The sequence below is a fragment of the Ochlerotatus camptorhynchus genome, unplaced genomic scaffold, assembly GCF_037179485.1.
Source record: "Ochlerotatus camptorhynchus isolate MF236.1 unplaced genomic scaffold, CSIRO-AGI_Acam_v1.1 ptg000436l, whole genome shotgun sequence".
Lineage (NCBI taxonomy): Eukaryota > Metazoa > Arthropoda > Insecta > Diptera > Culicidae > Ochlerotatus > Ochlerotatus camptorhynchus.
Window position 1 is genome coordinate 132,248 of NW_027040922.1, and position 23,681 is coordinate 155,928.

At 39.5% G+C, this 23,681-nt stretch overlaps 2 protein-coding genes across 2 annotated transcripts; one reads left to right on the forward strand and one right to left on the reverse strand.

Moving 5' to 3' along the window:
• The first annotated feature begins 330 nt into the window (after window positions 1–330).
• Roe1 (grpE protein homolog, mitochondrial Roe1) lies at window positions 331–1,616 on the forward strand. Its single transcript, XM_065234720.1, has 5 exons — window positions 331–509; window positions 660–840; window positions 903–1,064; window positions 1,136–1,291; window positions 1,350–1,616. Exons 1-5 carry the CDS (start codon window positions 436–438, stop codon window positions 1,455–1,457), a joined length of 681 nt encoding a protein of 226 aa, XP_065090792.1. The 5' UTR covers window positions 331–435; the 3' UTR covers window positions 1,458–1,616.
• Window positions 1,617–1,671: 55 nt separating this feature from the next.
• Dhx15 (DEAH-box helicase 15) lies at window positions 1,672–19,713 on the reverse strand. Its single transcript, XM_065234719.1, has 8 exons — window positions 19,529–19,713; window positions 18,969–19,409; window positions 18,086–18,906; window positions 17,760–18,023; window positions 17,193–17,315; window positions 16,933–17,123; window positions 2,109–2,271; window positions 1,672–2,033 (listed from the first exon to the last, which is right to left on the reverse strand). The coding sequence occupies exons 1-8, from the start codon at window positions 19,576–19,578 to the stop codon at window positions 1,906–1,908; spliced, it is 2,181 nt and encodes a 726-aa protein (XP_065090791.1). The 5' UTR covers window positions 19,579–19,713; the 3' UTR covers window positions 1,672–1,905.
• Window positions 19,714–23,681: the final 3,968 nt, after the last annotated feature.

Here is a 23,681-nt window from a genome sequence, read left to right on the forward strand (position 1 = left end):
ATCTATAAGGCATTTTACGAGACGTTTCGAGTCAGCTGTTTTTTTTCTGTTTACCTATTTTGACGTTTACCAGCGAGCCGATTTGTTGACATACCACGACCAAAATCAAAACAAAAACATCAGACGTAAACAATAACAATGCCTCGAGCGCGTTCGTGTGGCCCACCAGGAACTGTCATCAAGACGTCACATAAAATAGCTTATATATGTTTTCATGTAACATCTAAGTGAAAAAAATTCTGAGTGTTTTCTTCCCATAAATTCATTTGGCTGTGGCTCTTTCATCGCATGAATTTTGATTACGGAGAGCTGTCAAATTTATCTGTTCGTGTGTTACAGTACTCGCGTGTTGTATATAGTGCAACATTAAAATCATAAAAATTCGATTTTTTTTACAAAAATTGCATTTTGTGAGACTATTTAGCCAATAACACAATGACATCACTAAACATGTCAGTGTTTTCGAAGATTTCTAAATTGACACCGATTATAACGAAAAAATTTATGCGGTAAGTTGACTATTCTAGAGTACCTACCGGAGGACTGTTCTGAATAGATGATGTAATTATTAACCTTAAAATGTATACGCGTATTGAACCTCCTCAATTGTTGCTGAACTTAATTCCAAATTTACCTAACTAAAATATTTTCTTTGATAGGCCGATGGAGCAAATTCGCGCTACTCCAGCCTACGGAATGATTAAAGTTCGGCGATTTGCTAACGAAGAAGCTCCGAAAAAGGATGATGAACTTTCGGAAAATGAGAAGAAACTAACAACCGAAGTCGACAGTCTAAAGAAGGAGACGGAATCGCTCACTGAAAAGGTTAAAGAACTTGATGTAAGTAAAAATAATAATTAATAATTCACTGCAATGAATTGTTTAACGTGGGATATTGTTAGGATAAATATAAACGAGCACTGGCAGATGGGGAAAATCTACGACGGCGCCTAACAAAGCAAATCGAAGATGCAAAGTTATTTGGAATCCAGGGTTTCTGCAAGGATCTTCTCGATGTTGCCGATATATTGGGCCATGCAACTGAAGCAGTTCCCAAAGAAGAGGTATTTTGCAAAACTAATAGGAACGTTGTGAAGATGATCCGTATTCTACATTTTCTTTTTATTTTACTCAGATCACCGATAAGAACCCTCACTTGAAAAACCTTTACGAAGGACTCACTATGACTAAGGCCCAGCTTAACCAAGTTTTTAAGCGTCACGGATTGGAAACGGTCAATCCTTTGAATGAAAAATTCAACCCTAATCTTCATGAAGCATTGTTCCAGCAGGTTCGGTACATTTACATGTCGCTATTCTTCGATTTGGCTAACGAACAGTTTATTTCAGGAAGTTCAAAACGTAGAGCCGAACACGGTCGTTGTAGTGAGCAAGATTGGATACAAATTACATGAGCGTTGTATACGGCCGGCACTGGTAGGTGTCTCGAAGGGATAAATCGGCAACGGATTTGTTTTCGGATAATGTATAAATGTACAACTAAAAGAGGATTCCAATGTAATAACAAGTTGCGTCTATCTGTTTTCTAGAGCCGAACTACAAGATTTGATCACTTGAGAAGGCGAAAAATAAAAATATTAATTGATTTAAACAAAACTTTAAAGCAGAATGTGATATTTTCTGGTTAGAGAATTCCCTTTTCAAGCACAGCTTGTCATAGAAGGTGGTACGTTTATTTTCAGTAGTAATTCAGTGGATTTACAGCACATATTCTTACGTAGCTGATTAGCTTTGTCCATATCGCTGGTTTGACATTTTTAATTTTATTTCGGACTCTTCACTTTATTGTAGAATCACAACTATTGGAAAGTGGGGAATCTAAACAAATGAACCGGATAAAAAAAAAGTGCAAAGGTACATCAGATGTAATTCAGAAAACTATTATCTAAAATCCTTGTTGATACTGCTTTGATTCAAGTTTTGTGTTTATGAACTCCAGTTGACGTTTAGCCTCGCACTCTGGGAAATTATTCAGGTCGTAATATTGTGGTGCAATTGTCAGTAACCATTCCGCTGAAAAGTAAAAAAGAAAGGAAAGTTGTAAGCGCTGCACTCACAGTTTAAATCAAATCAGTAGGGAATACTTACGTTTTACATCAGTGACGGTTCGAATGTAATTCTTAGTGGTCAGCACAAATTCGTTGTACATGACCCAATTCGGCCTGTGACCTAGGCAAGTTGATGGATGCAATTGCACTATCTGATTATCCTTAATCGTTACATAGTGCTTTGTTTGCTCCAAATATGCTACCTGAAATGTAGAGCGGAAAGAATAGGTTTAGATGGTGATGGCTTTCTATGCAAGAATATTGTATCGAACGAAACCATGATGGGTACCCGACATAATAAGCATCGAAGAGGTAAAAGCACCGCTTCAAATTAAGCTCATTAATCCTCATCCAACTCAAGGGTCTTCCTGGTCTCCCTCAATATGATCAATTTGTATGCCGATTCAAATCACAATAGTGATAGATAGGCACCTACTCAAAATTGCAGAACATTCTATTCTGCCCTGTAAGGTGTCCGCAATGAACAGAGCCTTCGACGTATCTCGGGGCAGATGAAACGGGTCTTTCCAAGGCAGTTTCTGTAGAGCAAAAGGAAGAAAACACACTCAACTCCCTCAGCACCATTGTTGTAGTTTGAGTTCCAAACCACAGAACACGCCTTGTCGACAATGTACGAGATGTGTTGCTGGTCACTGAACACTTCGTAGGATTAACCACAATTCGGTTCAAATTAAACCAGCTGGCAAAAGCTACAGCTGACGTTGTAGGAAGTGATAGTCATCAATCGAGCGGATACGAAAGTAGATTTGAAGATCATCTCGTGGGCCTTCGATGACCAAATTCACGTCTTTGATGTAGAGTAAGAAGATCAACGGTGACTTCCTTGATAGTAGGACTGTGGTTCAAAATATCGGTTTTCCTCCACCAAGCTAAATCGATTTCAAATCAGGTGCTGATAATCCTCCCAAATTTTGAACTCACTTGGATGCAAACTCATACTGCACTAGCTCTTGGAAGTTTATATTGAAGTACTATGGGAAAGTGAACTTTTTGTTCGCATCATGTTCACCGCATGACAATTTCCGTATGAACACAGTCGTCTTTCATTCAGTGATGGGCATCTAAACCTGGTTTGATAAATACTCCTGTGTTTATGCAAGAGTGTTACCTGGTTTGGTTGAGTTTTCGTGTATGCGGTGTTCAAAATCAAAACCGACCGCCGGTTTTCGAGTTGATGTATAGAACCGCAGCTTGAAAACCGATAGCCGGGGTGAGCTAGATTTTTTCTTTGATTCACTAGATCTGAACCGTGTGCACATATTTGTCACATATTTTCATTGACAATATTGGTAGCTAAGGAACGGGAATTAATTTTGAGTCTGACAAATACCCGTCAATATGGGTATTTTTGAATTTGGGATGAAGCCTAGAGTACGGAAATCGATGACCGATACCATCTTGAAATCTAATATGCCGGTTTCCAGTTATTTAAAAACTGGGAAATACTGTCAAATACTTTTCAATATTTTTTGGAATCGGGATGACGTATGGAGGCCGGAAATCGATGTTAGTGTGTGTGTGTGTGTGTGTGTGTGTGTGTGTGTGTGTGTGTGTGTGTGTGTGTGTGTGTGTGTGTGTGTGTGTGTGTGTGTGTGTGTGTGTGTGTGTGTGTGTGTGTGTGTGTGTGTGTGTGTTTGTATTCCATCTAACCCCCACTGGCCGGCAGTGTTATTATGGAAGAACTCTCTCTACAATGTCGCATTTATGGTCATTGTAGACAGCTTTAGTCCATGAGTTAGAAAGTCATAGCTCTATTGTAGATCCAGCCACCCATTTCAGAATGTCTGGAGAGTCACGCCCATTCCGAGGTTACTTTCACTTACAATAAGCCCCGCATGTATGCATCACCGTTATCAAATGAATATTGGTATTACATACACGCTTCCAGGATCGAAAATATTCTTTTCAAACCTGGCTCGTATTTAGCTTACGTTTTTTTTTTTATTGTAAAATGTATTTGGACTGGGCTCACCATTTTAATTTGATCCTCCAATCCATGAGTTCCGTAATTTTGATTTTCTCTAAGCTTTGCATCTAATTTCGTGATGCACCTTTGTCGTAATACCAACAATCAATACGAAACTAACGATTTTAAATTGGCTCACTACTTGACTAGCCTATTGGTCCCAAGCAAACGATTAACGTTCCCCATTCTAGTCGAAATTCTAGTACTACGCAATGTTTGTTTTGATACGCTATGAAAGTTTGACAGATAACATGAGGGGTTATTAGTTTTTCCTATGTTTCGAGGGGTGAATCGATTAGCTTGGGACCGAAGAGAGTACCAGAGCTGAGCCAAAAAGTTGAGCTCGTTTCTTCGGGACCTTCTGGTCTTAGAGTTACCTCTATGGTAATACTTCCTTTAACGAACACAAATTTTCTTGCATTGTCATGGTCATCTGGAAGGAGGTTTGTGTCTAGTGCTTTCCCCAGGAACAGTTCGCGGCCACTAACTGCCACCCGTCCAGTCTTTCATATTGCTCGCAATCTCCGACACCAGCGAGAGACCAGCAACCGAGCCCTTTTGCAAGCGGAAATCTTGCTGATTCACGGCAACGTCGGCCACCGAATCACCACCAAAACTCGCGACGGACACATTATCAACACGTTTCTGGGCTAATTCACCAAGTGGGCCGATCTTGGACCGAAAGTGTAGCATCCCAACTCGGAGAACGGGGTTCCCGGAAGGCAATAAAAATCGACACCGAACAATGGAACTGAAGCTGCATTGTATATTTTGGAGGTTAGATTCAAGGTCAACCGAGCCACTTGATGATGATGATGATGATGATGATGGTCCCACCTCTTACCCCTACAAAGGTTTGAGCTGGACGATTTATCTTTAAGATAATTAAATATGACATTTTAACCAGGTTGGCAAACAAAATCGAACTGGTTTCAGTTACAGATATAAATTCCCTCTAGAGTTTACAGTTGCTTCACAGCGATATAAATGTTGAAAGCTCAGGCGTCCACCTCTTAGTTCGCCTTTTTGTCCACCTAAAATATTCATAAGTATTACAAGCAATCAAGAGTTAATGAACAATCAACAAAGCATCCTATTACACTAGTAACCCCGCAATCTGATGCTATCATAATTTTCAGCAATGTCAGGAATGCTCACGAACCCCCAACATTTGCCAGAAAACTTACTACTAACTCAAGGTATCTTCCAAATAAGCTTCAAAATTGCATTTTTTTTTTATCAAATGTTAAATTCAGTCCTCTATATCCGTAATACGCGCGCGAGGCTCAAACCTTTGTAGACTACTATTTTTTTTTACTACTACTATTAAATCATATATCAAAAATCCATCATCACCATCGTGGCGAACAAAATAGTTTTTGCAGTGCTACAATAATTATTAAAAAGTCGTTATAACAGCTATCCATACAAAGTAATCCGTTAAAAATAACTTCGTCAAGATACATAATTTGTCAATTCATAAAAAAAATCACTGGATAACTGTTCAAAAGACAGTTTTAACGTGTGAAATGCAATGTCTCTTAAATTCTGCTAATGTTGTTGAACGTTTAATGTGTCTAGGCATCGAATTGAAAACATTTATTCCTTTAAAAAATAATGAATTCTGTGAAGCACAAGTCAAGAAATGTGGTGTTCTTATTTCATCCGCGTTTCTAATATTATATCTATGATAGTCACTTCCTCTTTCAATTCGATCACACAAATATCGAGGCAGCAAACCGTTAACAACTTAAAAATTGAACACCATAGTCAAATATACAATTCTTTGCTTCACCGACAACCATTGTAAGGCGTCTAACATCAAAGTTGAGGAAGTGAATCTATTACATCTCAAAATCAAACGCATTATTTTATTCTGCAAGCGCTGTAATCTCGATATTTGTGTTGCATTCGACAGAAATAAAATGGATGGGCAAAAGTCTACATGAGGAGAGATGATTGATTTGTATAGCTGTATTTTACTGGCAATAGTTAAATCGTTTTTCAATCGACATAGAATTCCATACTTCTTGGCAATTTTCTTGATGACATTGTCAATGTGAGAGTTGAACTTAAGTTTGTCATCAATAATCACGCCAAGATATTTAATCTCCTGAACGCGATCAATATTCTCATCATCAATTACAACAGAGACGTTCTCATTTAATCGATTCCGTGAAATTACCATAAATTTAGTTTTACTTGTATTCAATTTTAACTGCTTACACTTCAACCATCTACTTAGATACTGCAAATCTTCATTCAAGTGTGAGACGGCAACTTCTAAATCCTTAGCTGCAATGAATAACACAGTATCATCTGCAAAAAGGTTAATGTCGCAAAACCGTAAAACACGTCGCAAGTCATTAATATACATAATAAATAAAAGGGTCCCTAATACACTTCCCTGGGGCACTCCAAGGTTGTTCCCCACGGGACTGGAAACAGAATCATTAAAAACAGTCCGTTGAGTTCTGTCAGACAAATAGCTTTCAAACCATTTATATGCAGTACTCGTAATTCCAAAGCGCTTGATTGTACTTAACAGTAAGGGCCTAGAAATTGTTTCAAAAGCGCGTTTCAGATCCAAAAAAACAGCAACAATCGTATCTTTACGCTCCAAGTTGTCTTTCCACTTTGCTAACACCAAATTCAATGCAGTTTCACAAGAATGACCTTCCCGATATCCCGATTGTTCTGGTATCAACAAAGAGTTGCTATTCAAATACTCCAACAGCTGGCCTTTAACAACAAGTTCTAAGATTTTCTCTAATGTGTGCAACATGTTGATGGGACGAAACTCTTCGGCTTTAATCGTTCCACCAACTTTTTGAATAGGAATCACTAAGGATTCCTTCCAAATTTGTGGCACATGTCCATTCTGCAATGATTCATTAATAAGGTCCAGAAAGATGTGGCCAATGACATGAAAGCAATCTTGAATAACTCTAGCATTAACATTATCTACTCCAGCCGATTTTCCTAATGAAAAACAAATAACTCTAAGTTCATCTAATGTAATTGGGTGAAAAACTTCAAATCTGCAACTACTATTAACTGGCTGTTTTATTTCGTCAGGTTCATCGACCAATTCAATAGATTGATTAATCAATGAAACACTGTCTACGAAATAATCATTAAACTTAGATGCAATTACTTGTTCTGACTGTTCTAATGTGCCATTAAAAGTTATGGACCGCGGTTTGCAATTACTAGGTTTTAATAAAGATTTCAAAATTTTCCATAACTCTTTGCTGTTGTTTTGATGCAGATCAATCTTCCTTTGAACATATTCACAACGAGTTTTCTTTATCGATTGTGAATACTTATTACGCGCGATTGTTTAATTGAGTCCAATGATTGTCATTATTAGATCTACAAAACTTTTTGTACCATTTGTCCCTTTTCCGTTTAAAAGATCCAAATTGTACCAGCAAACACAGGCAAAACACGATATATCACTAAATGATAACTTAACATAACACTTGCAACTAAATTTTAGCACACAAATTAACAAATTAAAAGCCAACATTGTTTAATTCGCTTACGAAAAATACGCAGCAATAGAAAAAGACGTCAGCTTTCAAGCGCGGCCTACTGCGATCCGTATGGAGACCGGAAATCGCTATTTGACGCCAAATCCAAGATGGCGGCTTCTTATTATATAAAAACTGGTAAATACTGTCATATACCCTTCAATATGGGTATTTTCGGAATTGGGCCATATTGAAATCCAAGATGATGGCTTCCGGTTGCAGAAAATTGGGAAATACTGTCAAATACCCTTCAATATGGGTACTTTCGGAATCGGAGTGACGATCTCCATGCGTCACCACGATTTAAAAAAAACCCATATTGAAGGGTACTTGAAAGTATTTCCCAGTTTTGCTATATCCGGAAGCCACCATCATGGATCGATTTCCAGTCTCTATACGTCATCCCGATTCCGAAAACAACCATATTGAAGGGTATTTAACAGTATTTTCCAGTTTTCTGCAACCGGAAACAAGATGGCGTCAGACATCGATTTCCGGGCTCTATACGTCATCCCGATTCCGAATATTCAAGGGTATTTGACACTATTTCCCAGATTTTAAATAACCAAAAGCTGCCATATTGGATTTCAAGATGGTGTCGAACATCGATTTCCGGTCTATACAGGTCATCCCGATTCCGAAAATACCTATATGAAGGGAATTTGACAGTATTTCCCATTTTTTATACAACCGGAAACCGCTTCAGAAGTTGTAACCGGTCATGTATTTGGTATAGCATGCATGCTACGACTCTCTTCTCTACATTGGTTTAAAATTGATCAAAAATAAGCAACGTAATTGCTACGGATGCTTCCTAAACCATTAAGGTTCAACGAATCGTAAATAAAATATTTTTGCTTCTTCTTTTAATATGTATCAATCATCACTGTCAATCAAGGCTCCCGAAAACTTCAAACATGTTTTATCAATTAAAAAAAAAATTGGTGGGGTTGTGTACAAGACACGACCGCAGGGTTGGCGTAGACTACGTTAAGCTGTGTAGTGAAATTCTCGTGCATTTTTTCTAGATATTGATTTAAAATACAGTAGAAGGAACCTATGATTTCAGTCCTATGTACATATTTTAGATTTTCTACTTAGTAAAACTTGGTTAATTTCAGGACCTCATAAAAATGCGAATACATATTCTATTTCATTTGGTTCCTAAATTACAATCAGATATGAGTAAGGCTTTCTTCAAGTGATTCATTGAAGCGTCCAAAAATGACCGTCATGATGGCTGATATTCCCTATCACTTCAAGATTTCTAGGACACAAATCTTGGACGGTTGTGACATCACTCATGAAATTGAAACTCCTTGTGTACTGGACTGCAACAAACGTGAAGTTCCAGTTTCTTTGTTATAAGTTTTGTGAGAGCTGATATCTTTACTCTTGAAATTTTTCTATGGTAATGAGATTGATCCTCAGCGATTCAACTTCAAAACGCTAAAAATAAATGCACACACAAAAGCGGATTTGCAACATTTCATAGTTGATCGAGATGATATCAATTAACCATGAATCCCTCGAATAAGTTCTCGGTACATATTTTATCTACCGATTAAATAAATAAAAAAAAACTAAGGCTGTGTTCCATTTGTAAAATTTTCACTTAGATTTGACAATTCGAAAATAAATTAAGATGGTCGAAAATCCCTCTGTTGTACATCGGCCGATTTTCGAGCGTCTGTCAAATTGATTCCATGTCTGTCAGAAATAAGTCTGCTGGAATAGCAGGTTTATTTGTAAATTTTCCATCTGTCAAATTTAAGTCAAAATTCATCAAATGGAACACAGCCTTAATAACTTGAGCACAGAATCGTTTCTTGTTGTGTTTGTCGTATTAGATGCTAGATAAAAACTTCTTTTATCGATACGTGTGCTGAAAATACCTGGGCCGAGTGGATTCAAGGAGAAAGTCGACGAAGAGAATCTTGTCAGTGTTACTTAGGACCTAATGCAATGTTCAACTTGAATTAATCATTTCGTCCGACCACTTTCCACAGAGATGGCGCTGTTCCGCTGGTAGGAAGTGATGAAAATCCCCATATAGAAATTGAGAGGAGTGGGAATAATTCGCTTTCGGTGCATATTCAGTAAGTTCAAAAAAAAGTGAACGACAATCTAAAGAAATTAGTCAGGGACTTTGTCGTTCACTTTTTTCCCGGAAATATTGTTAAACAAGCTACAACTAAAAAAAAAACGATTTTTCCGAATACAGTTTTACCTGCATTACTACCAGTCCCCAGAGAGCCAACAAATTCAAATTTGAGAGAGAAAATTTGCTCTCACGACCTCAATCTCTCAACATGCCATGTATTTTGATGACACTTGATTTGTCATTTCCCTTTCACAGATTACAAAATAGAGTACCTGACACCACAAAACATGTCTGGTATCTCTATATACGCATTTACTTTAACATTTGAAGTCCCTCATTTTTTACATATTATTCGCAAAAGATACTTTATGTCCCGCCCCATACATAAAAATCGGCGAGAAATTCTGTGAGGGGTGAGCTATTTTGTGTGCAGAATGTGTAAAAAAGGAGGGACATCGAATATTAATCTAAATGGATATATAGAGGTACCAGACATGTTTTGCACTGCAGTGTCCTCTGTGAACAATTATAGGAAAACAGATTGTGTGTAGTTTCCGATAGATGTCACCGGAAACAACAGCAGTGACATCTGATGGAACATGAATGCAGAAGCTTGACAAAATGATTAATTGGTACACAGCCCAAGAAGTATTTCTCGATTACTTTTTCGAAGGAACGTATCAGCTTTTGCAAACAACGCATTTGATCGTCGATTTGGCGTAACTGGTAGCTCGCCCACGCATGCTACTGTCTTACCTGACTCATAATGATGATACGTATTAATGTTATAGAACGTATACTATACCTCTTTATTCGTTTACTACGTATATTCGGTTTATTCGAAGAAAAACCAGCTGAAGTGAATTTTTAGTCGGGTATTTGACAGCTGCAATTTTTTGCGAAGAATTACAAAAAAAAAACCGCGAAATCTTCGAAGTGAGATGAAGTAAAAAGTTCACGATCGGTCCTTAGCAGCTTCAAAAATTCAACTTAAACAAAAATATTTGTGGTAATACAGGTAACATAATGAATGTCATGAAAAAATTGTGAATACTACTGAAAATACTTTAATTTTAAAGCATTCTCCATTGCGGCACCATGTTTGAGGCGGAAATTGTTTTCGAGTCCGTTGAAGCGACTGAACAGCCACAGTCGGAAGCAGATAGCAGCTTCGAAATGGTAGAAGATTACCTCGATGAGATGGAGGACGAGGAGGAGGAGCTATTTCTGGACCCTCTCTATGCTGGGGAAGTTGAGAATTTTGCCGAACCGGATGCAGATTGCGGATTTCATTCGGATGAGCTGGCCATCGGAATAGAAGCCCAAAAGAAACGAAAGTGTTTTACAATTCAGAAGAAGCTGCAACTACTTTCAGAATACGAGAGGGGCGTCAATGGCAAGGGTATTAAATCTCTCGCTCTGAAATACGATATTTCGGCATCAACGCTTCAAGGATGGATCAAACGGAAAAATCAGATGGAGGCTGTAGTGAACGACAGATCGCGATCGTCAAAAAGACGCCGTCGTCTACCCGGTGGAGGACAAAAACCTTTGTTCCCTGTACTCGAGGATCGCCTAAATAACCTGGATCAAACAGTGTAACAAAAGTGGTATTCATGTTACAGACCGCTTTATTTTGGTAAGTTTCTGTACTTTTGTTGTTAACAACATTTCAATAGTTCTGATGAATATTTTTGTCCATTTATATTTTACAGGCGCTAGCATCAAACTTGGCCACAGATCTCAACGTTCAAGGATTTAATATTAGTCACGGCTGGCTTGACAGATTCAAGCGGCGGCAAAATTTAGTAAGTCGCTGTGAAACAACTACAAGAGTTCTTCCGGAGAACGCCCTGGAAAAAACGAACAAGTTTTTCGACGAGATCTGTGCCATCATCAACGATAAGGGAGTCATGCCTCAGAATATTCTGAACATGGAACAGGTTCCCCGGTACTACCAATCAGAGCAAAGTTCCACCATTACAACTAAAGGGAGCACAAGTGTACTACTTCGTAAAGCTGCTTCAACTCACAAGAAGTTCACGTTCACGGCTACGTTCACTGTAAACGCTGCTGGAGAGATGCTAACACAACATTGCCTGTTTCCTGATCTGAAGAAGCTTCCGCTTCACGATGAGCATTTTATGGTTGCCGAGAATCAAACTGGTCTGTGGTCGGTACAAATTTTCAAAGAGTACATGGAGAAGATTGTACTGAAACGTCACCAAACCACACTTTTGAGACAGCCTACACTGCTGATTGTGGACAGCTATGGACCTCATATCAACGTCGCGCAGGAGATGAAAGCCAAATACGAACGCAAGAACGTTTTTATCGTTATTGTTCCACCAGGGATGACTCCGCTCCTTCAGCCACTGGATGTGTCCATCAACAAAAGTTTTCAAACAACCTATTCTGAATCGTACATTAAAACCGCTCTTTCGGATCCTACCAAGTTCGCACGAACCGTGGCAATATCAAGGTTTCATCGCATTTGATGGCCACTAAATGGGTTTGGAACTGGGCGAAACAGGATCACAAAGATTTGATTAAGAAGTCTGTGGAATTTATTCAGGTAAGCTTGACAAACAGGTTTTGCATCCACCGTTGAAAGCATTGATGTCTGATGAGTTCGATCAAAATGATTGGCTTGATCGCTATTCCAAACTGATGCACCAGTCGGGTGAGGAACCAGATTGTATTCCTAACTTTTTCCCTCTCAAGGTTGAAACCGGATTTTACGAATGCGTACATAAGCTTACAAAGGAACATAGATCATTTGATCAATGGAGCAAAGATTTTATCCCCAAGGTTTGTGATTATGTTCAAAACCAATGGCTATTTCTGGTCACGGACAAGTCAGACAAATCTGAGTTGCTAAGTGGAAAAATTAAATCTGGGGCCGAAATTGCTGCAACTGCTGAGCTTCTCAGCGTGAAGATAATGTTGATTGAGTGTAGCTTGGAAGGATTTATAGTAGAGAGAACACTATATGAGCCTGAAAGTAACCCAATGGAATCGTTTTCCATAATCAAATCAGGAAAACACTTCATGGCGTTTGTTGAGGAGTAAAATCCATGAAACCGTCAAATGGTTTTTACTATGTTATCGTTCAACTTTTTTGTCAAGTTTTAACCATTACCGATTTGTTAAGTTCTAAATCATTACCGATTTTTAAGGTTATTTTTCAGTTTGATCGTCCAATAAAGCAACATTTTAAAAAAAATACATTTTTCAATTTGCATTAACCTGAAAAGAAAATCACACTCCAAAATGGTCACTTTGAATAAAACGTATATACGTTCTATTCGAGAGTAAATATATACGTACTATTCAGGGGTATGAACTATGCGAGGTAAAACACCTCATTTTCATTTTTTTTTTCGATTTGGTGCTCCCGCGGATACAACGTATAAATATTCGTTATAAGTCAGGTAAGAAAGTAGTAGTACAATCATATAGGGGAAAATTTTCCCAACTTGTTAGCGGTGTTAGTATGTGGGGCGAGCTATTAGTTATGCCAAACCGACGATAAAATGCGTTGTTTACAAAAGCTGATATGTCCTTCCGAAAAGTAATCGAGATATGTAGTTATCATTCAAGCAAGGAGCGCTTGCGCCATCGAGGCGACGCCGCTACCAGCAGCCAATGATCTTGACGGGAACGACGCGCAAAGTACGCGGTGCAAAACTCGAACACTGCGCGCTTGACAGGAACCGCCTTCCTATACTGCTTCTGCTGTTGCTGCTGCTACCTACTTACCCGCCGTCCGAAGCGAAAATGAGTTGAGGCACATTTGCAGCGCTGTTTTATAACTTTTCTGATTCAAGCTGCACGATGTGCAACCAAATTGTACTTGATTATGAGGACTGGGTTTGGGGAGAACGTTTATTTCATGAAAACAGTGATAAAATTATCACTTTTTATTTGTCCATTTTTAAAACAGTTTTTTATGAAAAAATTGAAAAAAAAAGTTTATTGCAACAGCTTACGAAAGGTATTTCCTATCGATTGGTGTATTCGGATTTTAATTTCATCTTTAAATGACAAAGCTTATAGCGTTAAAAAAATTACACCTTTTCGTGACGGTCGCAATTTTAGATTTTCGATTTACCCCCAGTACCTTCCCGTAAGACGTAGTCTACGTCAAAAACAAGCTGTTTGGCGTTACCGGCGCTTGCGCGGATCAAAAAAGGGTAACGGTTGAATGAACAGCGGCCTCACTAGCGGTTATTGTATGCTAGGGTCTTCTCAAAACCGAAGTGGGCTTTGTCGAGGTTCTTTCCGATTGCATTGGAAATTGCTTCCACGAGAAACGAGGGTCGTTCCAAAGAAGAATACTAAGATGAAACTGTCAGAAGAAAAACTTTCTATTTTAAAGTCCTCTTTCACGGTCCCCTTCATTCAATGAATAATTTTGTGGTTTTGCTACCCCCTCGGTAGTAAATTAAATTTTGCGCACTTTTTTATCAAAACAATCACACCAAAACTAGAGATGTCCCATTTTTTTAATTACCAATGAGAGTGCAGCACATGTTTGGAACGATCGGTGATGTTCCTCTGGAGAAGTTAATGCTTATATCGGCATGATATGACCGATTACAAATATTTTACTTTTCGATTCGTTAATCGATCAATCGATTATTTGAATGAAAATCGACCATCACTAGATGAATGTGAAACGTCATTTCAAATATAAGGACCGTACATAAATAATGATACAATTTGGAAGGGACCGGAGCTAATCACAAATGACGTCCACATGGTAACTGAAATAAACACGAGTGTTCACCGGTTGGTCGTTCTGTCGGCTGGAACACTTCGGTGCTAATTCCTCGTACTACGGATCTGGCTGGACGAATCTGATCATCTCGATCGATCTGGACAGGCAATCTGGGGTGATGTTGTTCTTCCCTTTTCGGTACTCGAGTTCGATGTCGTAGGGTTGAATCCGAAGAGCCCATCTTAGGAAGTTCGAATTGATCTGGGACAACACGAGACAGCACTATCGCTCGAAGCTATCCATCGTCGACGTGAAAGACCTCCAACAACTGGTCAAGTTGAACCACCGGATAGACGCAACTTTCCATCAGCCCGGGTACCCAAGGTGAAAGGTTAACAACGTGGAAGTCGAGGAATCTGACTACAACAGCGACGATTCATCAGCGGAGAACAGGACTTCAACAGCGACGGGAGGCTGCAAATGCGTAGCATACAAAAAAGCGATGGCAGGCCAACAGTAATGGAGGTAACCGATATAAACCTCCATCATTGCGAGATGCTGGATGGACTTACCGAAGAGCTGATCAGACGAAGACCGGTAGTCATCGGAGAAGACTTCAATGCTTGAACAGTGGAGTGGCGAAGCAGATGTTCCAACACAAGTCTACTGGAGCACAGTCTACTGGAAACTCTGGCAAAGCTGAAAGTTACGCTGTCCAATTAAGGCACCAGCAGCACTTTTCGCAGAGATGGCCGTTAATCCATTATAGACGTCACTTTCTGCAGTCCGTCGCTGGTGGCAAAAAGGATATATCCATAGCGACCATAAGCCGATGTAATATGACATCGGCCAACGGAATATTGTGGCAGTACGGAGGACGAGAACAGCAGTAGCAAGAGACGTTTTCTGGCCAGTGTGTCGTCGTCGATACTGAGATCCAGCCTAGGTTGCAGTGCTGGTAACGAAGAAAAACTGAGTAGAACGGTCCGGCTCATGGCCATGCGAGTCGTGAGTGCGTACAGAACCATTTCGTCGGAAGCAGTATGCGTTATCACCGAAATGATCCCTATTGGCATCACCCTTGCGGAGAACAGCAAGTGCTACAGGCGCACAGTGGGGCAGCGAAGCCATTCGGGTGGCCAAAACCTCTAGCGCCGTTGGTTTGCTTTCTACAGCGATATAATGTTCTACAAAGTTGCTCAATATTGAAAGCGCCATCTTTTGAAAGTTTCATATTAGTTCACGCCACATAGGTGGCGCTCGAGTCTATCTTTTGAACGGAGCATTCTAGCCGAATGGTTTTTACGGCAGTTGTGTAATTTGAAGTGTTGAGAAATGTTGGCGAAGACATCGAAACTCTATGACTCACATTAAGCGAGATATCGGGCAATTAGGAAAACTAACCTCTAAAATTGCGTTTTTTTCTTTTTTTCACCTATATACGTCAAATGTATAAGTTTTATACTATGATTATTATCAAAATGGTTTGACTCATCCAATAAATACCCATTATTTTATGTAGCATGCTTTATTATAAAGTTATTAACATAAATGTCTCAAAAAAGTGATGCATAAAAATGTCAATTAGTCAATAGCAAAAAGTAGCAGCCATTTTTTTTACAGTGATTAGTGTAGACCTTGCTGGGTAAAATAACGACCACCGTGCCCACTACCCTACAGGGTCGAAGCTTTCTAAACATTACCATAAAAACACACACACATACAGAGCAGTCGCTCAAATACCGTCGGAGCTGCAGAGAAAGTGTAGAGAACTAGCAACGCCGGCTAACTGAGCTAAAGAGCGGTGCATACACGCTATTTTTAAGCGACTCACTGGGTGAGTCGATCCTACTCACTGTTATCCGATGTATGGAATTGTCAAAAATTGAGTAAACGAGAAACGTCAAAGTGAGTAAAAGCCACTCAATCAGCAACAGCCGGGACTTTAAAAAAACATGCCTGCCGTGCCATAGAAAATGCTCAAATAAAGGTATTTTTTTTTTGCGAAAAACCGGCGGAAATGCACACAGGTAAGAAGTATGAATTGCTTCCGGAAACGTCTTTAGATGGTTCCAAGCTCCAGAAGAATGCATCCGGAGCAGCAAATTGCAAATATTGCCAATAATAATCATAATAATAATCACACATCCTCCCGGCATCAAAATAACGCTGAGTAGGATTTGCTCAGTTTGCGTAGGAACGCCGTTTACTCAAAAGTGAGTAAAGATGCGTTTACCCAATTTTGAGTAGCCATACTTGCCGCTGAAACGAGTACGTTCGACTTAATTTTGATTCGTTGCGAGTAAGCGTGTAGACCTAGTCGAGCATGGAGTTCTTGAGAAATTGCGGTTGCATCAAAACCGTTACTAAATGACGTAAAGCTGAAAAGTCCCGAGAGATGTATGATTGAGAAAAGTATGTAAAATAAACGGCAGGCTAATCTTTGGTATAACCGACACTGTGTTTGCCAGCGCCATCCAAATAACTACTACCAATAAAAGAATTCTAACTTACTTGCATGAAGAAACCTTCCACCAAAGCTTTTCGAATGTTGAAATAGTAGTTGGTGGTGTTGAAGTCCGTGCTTGTACGTTTCAAATTAAACCGATCCATTATCCGAGCCAACTGCTGGCGTACATTATCGGCTGATTTAAGCGAACGGTAGTTGATAAAGTTATCGTAACACCAGCTTGGGTCTTCATTGTCTGTGGGAAATTTAAGGCGAAAGATAAGTAATGTATCGATTGCGGGGGGTTCTTGTCAGAAGGACTCACTCTGTTTAAAAGCGTGGTATACGTTTAATAGCGTGAGATGATCACCATCCAAATGGGCAAAGCGCTTCTTGGCATCGTCGGCGGCCTTTTTCAACTCGTTAGGGCGTACGAAACACTGCGGGACTAAACACAAGTAGGGTTTGGGAGGCACACCGCAAGAAAAACCGCGCGCGTCCCATCAAATATAGTTGCATTGGGCATATTCATGTTCATTGGGTTTAACCTAAGACTTCAATCGTTTAGTTGGTTTCGTATATGACTTGAATCAATCCAAAATTCAATTTTGCGGAGGTTTGGACAAACTATATCAGGATTTACAAAATGTCAAGCTTTCCTATCATCAAAAGCAATTATCCAATGGTAAAAGGATTCAAGTCGCATACCGAAAAACCAACAAATAACAAACAAGAATAAAACAATCCTGCTCCATCAAAATAATGGTAGCAACTCCCTTCTCCAATTCGTAGGTACTTAACTCATAATTCTTTGGACAAGGTCATGGGGGACTGTGGGAATCTAGGGATCGGGTGAATGGGATCTCTATTATTGATTTGTGGTATATCTCACCCGACAGCATAGCTGTGATTGAAAGGATCTCGTTCGAACAATTGTGTTGACAGCTCGCGATTAGCATCTTTGCCAGTTGTGGATCCAGCGGGAACTCTGCCATAACTGCTCCTAAGTCCGTAAGGTTACCATCATCATCCAGGGCGGCCAAGTAGTTGAGAAGTTCCAACGCTCGCATCAGAGTCTCCGGCGCCGGTGGATCCATAAAATCGAAGTGAACCAAATCGTCGATACCAAGCTTTTTCAACTGTAAAACAACGGTTCCTGATTTTACGAAAGGAATAATTAGAAAGCTACAAAAACACTGGGACAAGTTTCTTCGTTACCTAAGTTTGATCTCAAAATTTCAGGATAAGTGTTATCCTGCATCTCTGTTTTGTATGCCTTTTCGGTGTACAGCCGGAAACATTTACCTGGCCTTGTACGACCAGCACGACCGGCGCGCTGCTGAGCTGAAGCTTTACTAATCGGTGAAACCAGCAAACTCTCCACACGGATACGAGGGTTGTATACCTTTTGCTTGGAGAAACCCGGATCAATTACGAAAACAACTCCATCAATAGTGAGTGATGTTTCAGCAATGTTTGTGGAAATGACCACTTTTCTGCCAATTGCACCACTGGGCTTTTTGGGTGGTGCCGCTTCGAAAATCTTTTGCTGCATATTGGGAGGCAACGAAGAATACAAAGGAATGCACTTCAGTTCACCGACTTCCGGTCCGAGATTATCGATTTCTCGCTTAACTCGTTTGCAAGCTTCTTCAATTTCCTCCTGACCGGTGAGGAACATTAGAATGTCACCTTCGACGTCCTCACACATGTGAATCTGTATGACCGTACGAATAGCAGCTTCTAGGTAGTCCCTTTCTGGTTCCGGAGTATAGAAAATTTCCACCGGGTGTGTTCGTCCCGGAACGTTCATCAGCGGTGCATTGTCGAAATATTGTTGAAATTTACCCGCGTCCAATGTAGCAGACATAATAACCAACTTCAAATCGTTCCGCTGACGAATCACTTCCTTGAGGACACCCATGAGCAAATCCGTTGCCAGTGTACGTTCATGGGCTTCGTCAAGAAGAATCACCTGGTATGTTTCCAGCATAGGATCACTCATTCCTTCACGCAGCAACATACCGTCGGTCATGTATCTAGAAATTGAACCACAGTGAGAAATGAAATAGTAATACCAAAACAAAACCACATTACTCACTTCAAAATGGTTTTCGCCGAGGAACAGTCCTCAAAACGAATGCTGTAGCCAACTTCCTGTCCCAGAATGACGTCCATTTCCTCAGAAACTCGCTGAGCGACCGACATAGCCGCTACTCGACGGGGCTGTGTACAAGCGACCCCTTTGCATCCGCTTGCCCTGGCATAGTCCACACACCATTGCGGGATCTGCGTTGTCTTTCCGGAACCAGTTTCACCGACCAACACGATGCACTGGTGCTCGGATAATAGACGCATGAAATCTGTCCGATATTCAAATACCGGCAGTGTGATGCGCTTTTTGTATAAGTTGAAGTAATTCTGCGTGTAAGGTACTCCATTCAGTTGATTCACTTTCCCGTTGGAAGCTGCGGCACCAGATGACAACAAGTTGCTGTTGCCACTCGTAGACGCTCCGGAATCGTACATTCCCTTTTCCTCCCTGCAAAACAATGAAAAAATCGGGTATTGAAGCATTGCCAGCATAAATAATGTTGCTTGCGCCGCCATATTGGCATAAACTATACTATGAACTCGAGGATCAATGGACATCAATCTTACCTCCGCTTTTTGATGAAGGGATCCATCACTTCGATACGTCTTTTCGACATTGCTTTGCGGATTTTGACCGCCGATGCGATGCAGCACAATTAACAGGAATAAGCGTATTCAAACTGGTGAAATTTAATGAAAAATACGGAACCACACGCGTCTTCCCGTTAGTCTGCTATCACTTTTGCACAGCTTCAGAAAGGTGGCTGAAAAATGAAAATGTTTGACATTAGAAATGCTTACAAAGTTGCAATTTTCAGTCACAGGGAGTTCAGCTGTGTGTACATTAAGATTAGTAAGCGGGACACCAGAAACAGGGTGACTAGACCTACCGATTTATCGGTAGTCCTACCGATTTCGGGATACCTACACTAATAACATTCCACACATTTTTATTGACCAATTTCTATGTGAAATTCCACACACTGATAAAATTTCAAAGATTGTTTTTATGTGTCCCACACATGGATTTTTGCAATGTGATCAACAAATGATATCTATGTGTCGAACACATACTGAATATGTGTACACATAAAAGCCATGTGTAACCACACACACACTAAGATTTTTTACAGTATACCGTAATTTTTTACCGAATATGGAACAGCTGAACATTCGGTAATCTATTCGGTATTTTTTTTAATTTACAATCCGTTCGGTAAATTTTGTTCACTTTGGGAGCTGTCAAAATGTACGGACCAGGACTGTAAATTTTGCTGAATGATCGGTGAAGTTTGCAATATAGCGTTCGGTATAATTTTTACCGAATGGCTGTACTTAATTTGCCTGAATTAATCATTAATAACATGATTTTTATTGATTAATTAATCATTTATTTGACTAATCATCTATTTATTATCTATAAACATACATTTTCATCGTCCGTCCGTATATAAAGTAAGAACCTGACCGTGGTTAGCGACCCAGTAGCGAACCGTGCACAAATTCGCTTTTTGCTATTGGGGACGAGGTTTGTGTGTGAGATTTGGCCATTTAATGTCCATGTCGTCTGAAAGCAATTGTCCAAGAAATGAAGAAGCATTATATAATTTATACTTTCGATGTAAATTGGACGGATTATAGGAAAAAAGTAACGTCTTACTATTCACTAAGGATAGCTAAAGAACACTCAACTTCAAAATGACAGCAAAGCTTTACTGTCGCCGCCAAAAGCTACTTTCTTCTCCGGTTAGGGAGAGTCTTTCGCTTTCAGATCAGACACTGTTTCTCGATTCTAGGAGCTACTTTTTTCCCCGGTTAAGGAGAGAAGTTTTCACTTCTAGGCCGAAAGTTCTTTCGGATTCAAAAAAAGAGAAGAATCTGGAGTAACCTACGAAACTTAATTTTATTCAACAAAATTGTACAAAGTGATCTTACAGCTACGTGTTGCATTAGCAACTTATAATTATGTAAAACTTTTACTTGGTTCGTCCAGGGTTTTACATATCCCTTTCAATACCGGACTTTTGACCTAATTTTGCCTATTCTATTAGCTAGGATTTCGATCGCCCTTGAAAGGGTAAATTTGTGTTATTTGGATCTTATATACTATGCCCTCTCAGATCTGGGATTTCTCGGGTTATCTTGTAAGTTTATTTCTTTTTGTAACTCAGATCTGATATGGCTCTACAAATAAGAATGAGACATTTGTAACGTTTAAACATTATAATTATATCCTTCGTTAAGGATAAACAGAGAGGGAAAGCTAAACGTAACCTAGATGCGCAAGCATGCCATGCGTGGGCGTGTTTATCCTACTTGAACGCAGAAACGTTCCTAAGTAAATACTGCAGTTAGATTATGTAAAACGAGCTCTCGCTCCTTTTGCCCTACTTTTCATTTCATATTCTTGGCCTTGGTATCAACGTCAGCTAGGGCTATGCAAACGGGATGCAACTATGTGGTTATCTTATGGTTTTGGTTTTAAATTAATTGCCTCGCGGTAACATTCCGGAGCCCGTAAATCCTTCTAGGTTTACTTATATATGATCGTTATTCCGCGAGTGTAAGATTGGGTATATTGTTGGTGCACTAGCCTCACCCATGTCTACATGTGCGGTTGCTTCATCCTGATTAATGAATTCTATATTGTTTTCTCGTTGGGACGTTCTCTTCATTGCATTTCGATGAGAAAGGAAGCTTGTTAGGGAGTCCCAAAATGAAGCTAGCAATTGCCAACCTAAACCGTAAATATCGTACAATATGCGCCCATGCATTATTGTATCAATGACGAATTTAATTATCCGACTGATCATGTATATTCCTATAAACGTGGATGTTATGTTACCAAGCATATTAGACCATGACATCAACTTCTCCCAAAATTTTCCAATTATATTTTCGACAAACTTGTCTGAGACGAGCGCCTCAAAACGAAATCCTTGATACTCTGGGTGCTCACCGATCAAGATTTTGTGTAATACGTTAGACGCAACTCGTCTATCTCCTTGTTCATATATCAAGTTTCTCATCTTTATTACGCTTTCTGCGTCGTATACTCCGCTTTGCATTAAATTTGGGAGTTGTGTGTACGACCAAGTATTTAGTATATCCGTAGTAAGTTTTAAAGGAGCAGTGGTTTCCCTGATGCGACTGTCGGTCGTATACCATCTTCCACCTATTTGAAACTTAGCTGGTAACAGGGGTGTACAATCTATTTGAGTGCCTCTGTTTTGTAATGTTCGTGTTACTGGGGCGATGAACATCGTTTGATTATTATAAGCTACGGGTATTTCTTGATAACAATTGTCATCAGATCTGGGTGTTACATATACGGGTTTGCATTCAAGAATATGTAAAACTTCACCAGCTACAACTGCAGTATAGCCAGATCTTTTGATGATACTGTTTACAAACTCTGTTGGGTTAAGGCGTGCTAGAGTTAATTTAGTCTCCATTAGTGTTTTATCAATTTTGCATATTTCAGTCATAACTGTGTTATATAGTTCAACCATGCTTTGTCCAATATAATTTTCAACCAATGTTATCTTGGAATTGAAATAAGTAAACAAATCAAAATTCTTTCCTGTCCCTGATTTTTTGCTGAAAGGAGACTTAAAACCTAAAACCTCAACGATGATAATTCGTGGGTGATCGGTCATAAAACCCAAGTGGCCACAGACCTTTGTGTGTTCTCTAGCTCGTATTGAAAACAGATGTGTTTTAGAGACGGTGCTATAAACAACATTAGAATTACTGCCCTGGTTTCGAGTGTTTTTGTTTTCGGTTTTGTTCACCAGGCCCTCATAAATTATTTCAAATTCGGTTTCTTCACATTTCTTGTTGAGTGCTATGTCCCATGTGATGTAGCCATCCTCTGAATCTAAACATTTTCCTTGAGAGTATGTGCAGGCCAAACTATTTTTTAAGTAAATAGCGTCGTTTTCGTAATCTACGGTAGCAACATAATCACGTAGCGTTATTTCATACTCATAATATACCAAGGCATCGACCCAGGTATAGACAGGCGTTCTGTACGTCCCGCCTTTGCAATTACTTCCCCACACAGATCCTGTTATGAGGACTTCTCCACGTGTAGTTGCGTTCCGCTTTAATTCACGTAATCGATAGTCATGCGTTAGTCTGACAATTCCTAATTGATGTGAGAGTTGACATTCTTCAGATGAAAACTCCTTTACAATGTATTCGTAACCTCTCTCATAATCAGAAGTATGAGAATGCATTCCACAATGTTTTATGCTTCGTTTAATTATAACCTTGCATTGGAACACTCTTATTTCACTTTTAACATTTCTTTGTAATACTTGTATTTGTACCTCCACAGTTGATAAGTTATTCGATGGTGGAATGCATGAAGCTACATCCAATAACGAATAACTTGTTAAATTAACTTCTGGGTTGCCGCAGTCATATGCAATTAATCCGGATCCTTCAAAGGATAATACACTTCCGAAAATTGCAAATGCTAAGTACAAAACCACCATAAAATTTGCCCATGTGACAGGCCTTATGATTTTCTTTGGTTTGGGTTTTGGTGTTGCAATTTCCGCAGCTATTTGCTTTACTTTGTCAATATCGACACGCCTTCGTTTTCCACATTCGTATCCCTGCGAGGTTTCGTCATTTACTTTGCGTATCATTCCCACAAAGCAATCTTTCTTAATGGCAGTTTCAACATCTTGGTGTTTCAACACCCGTTTTG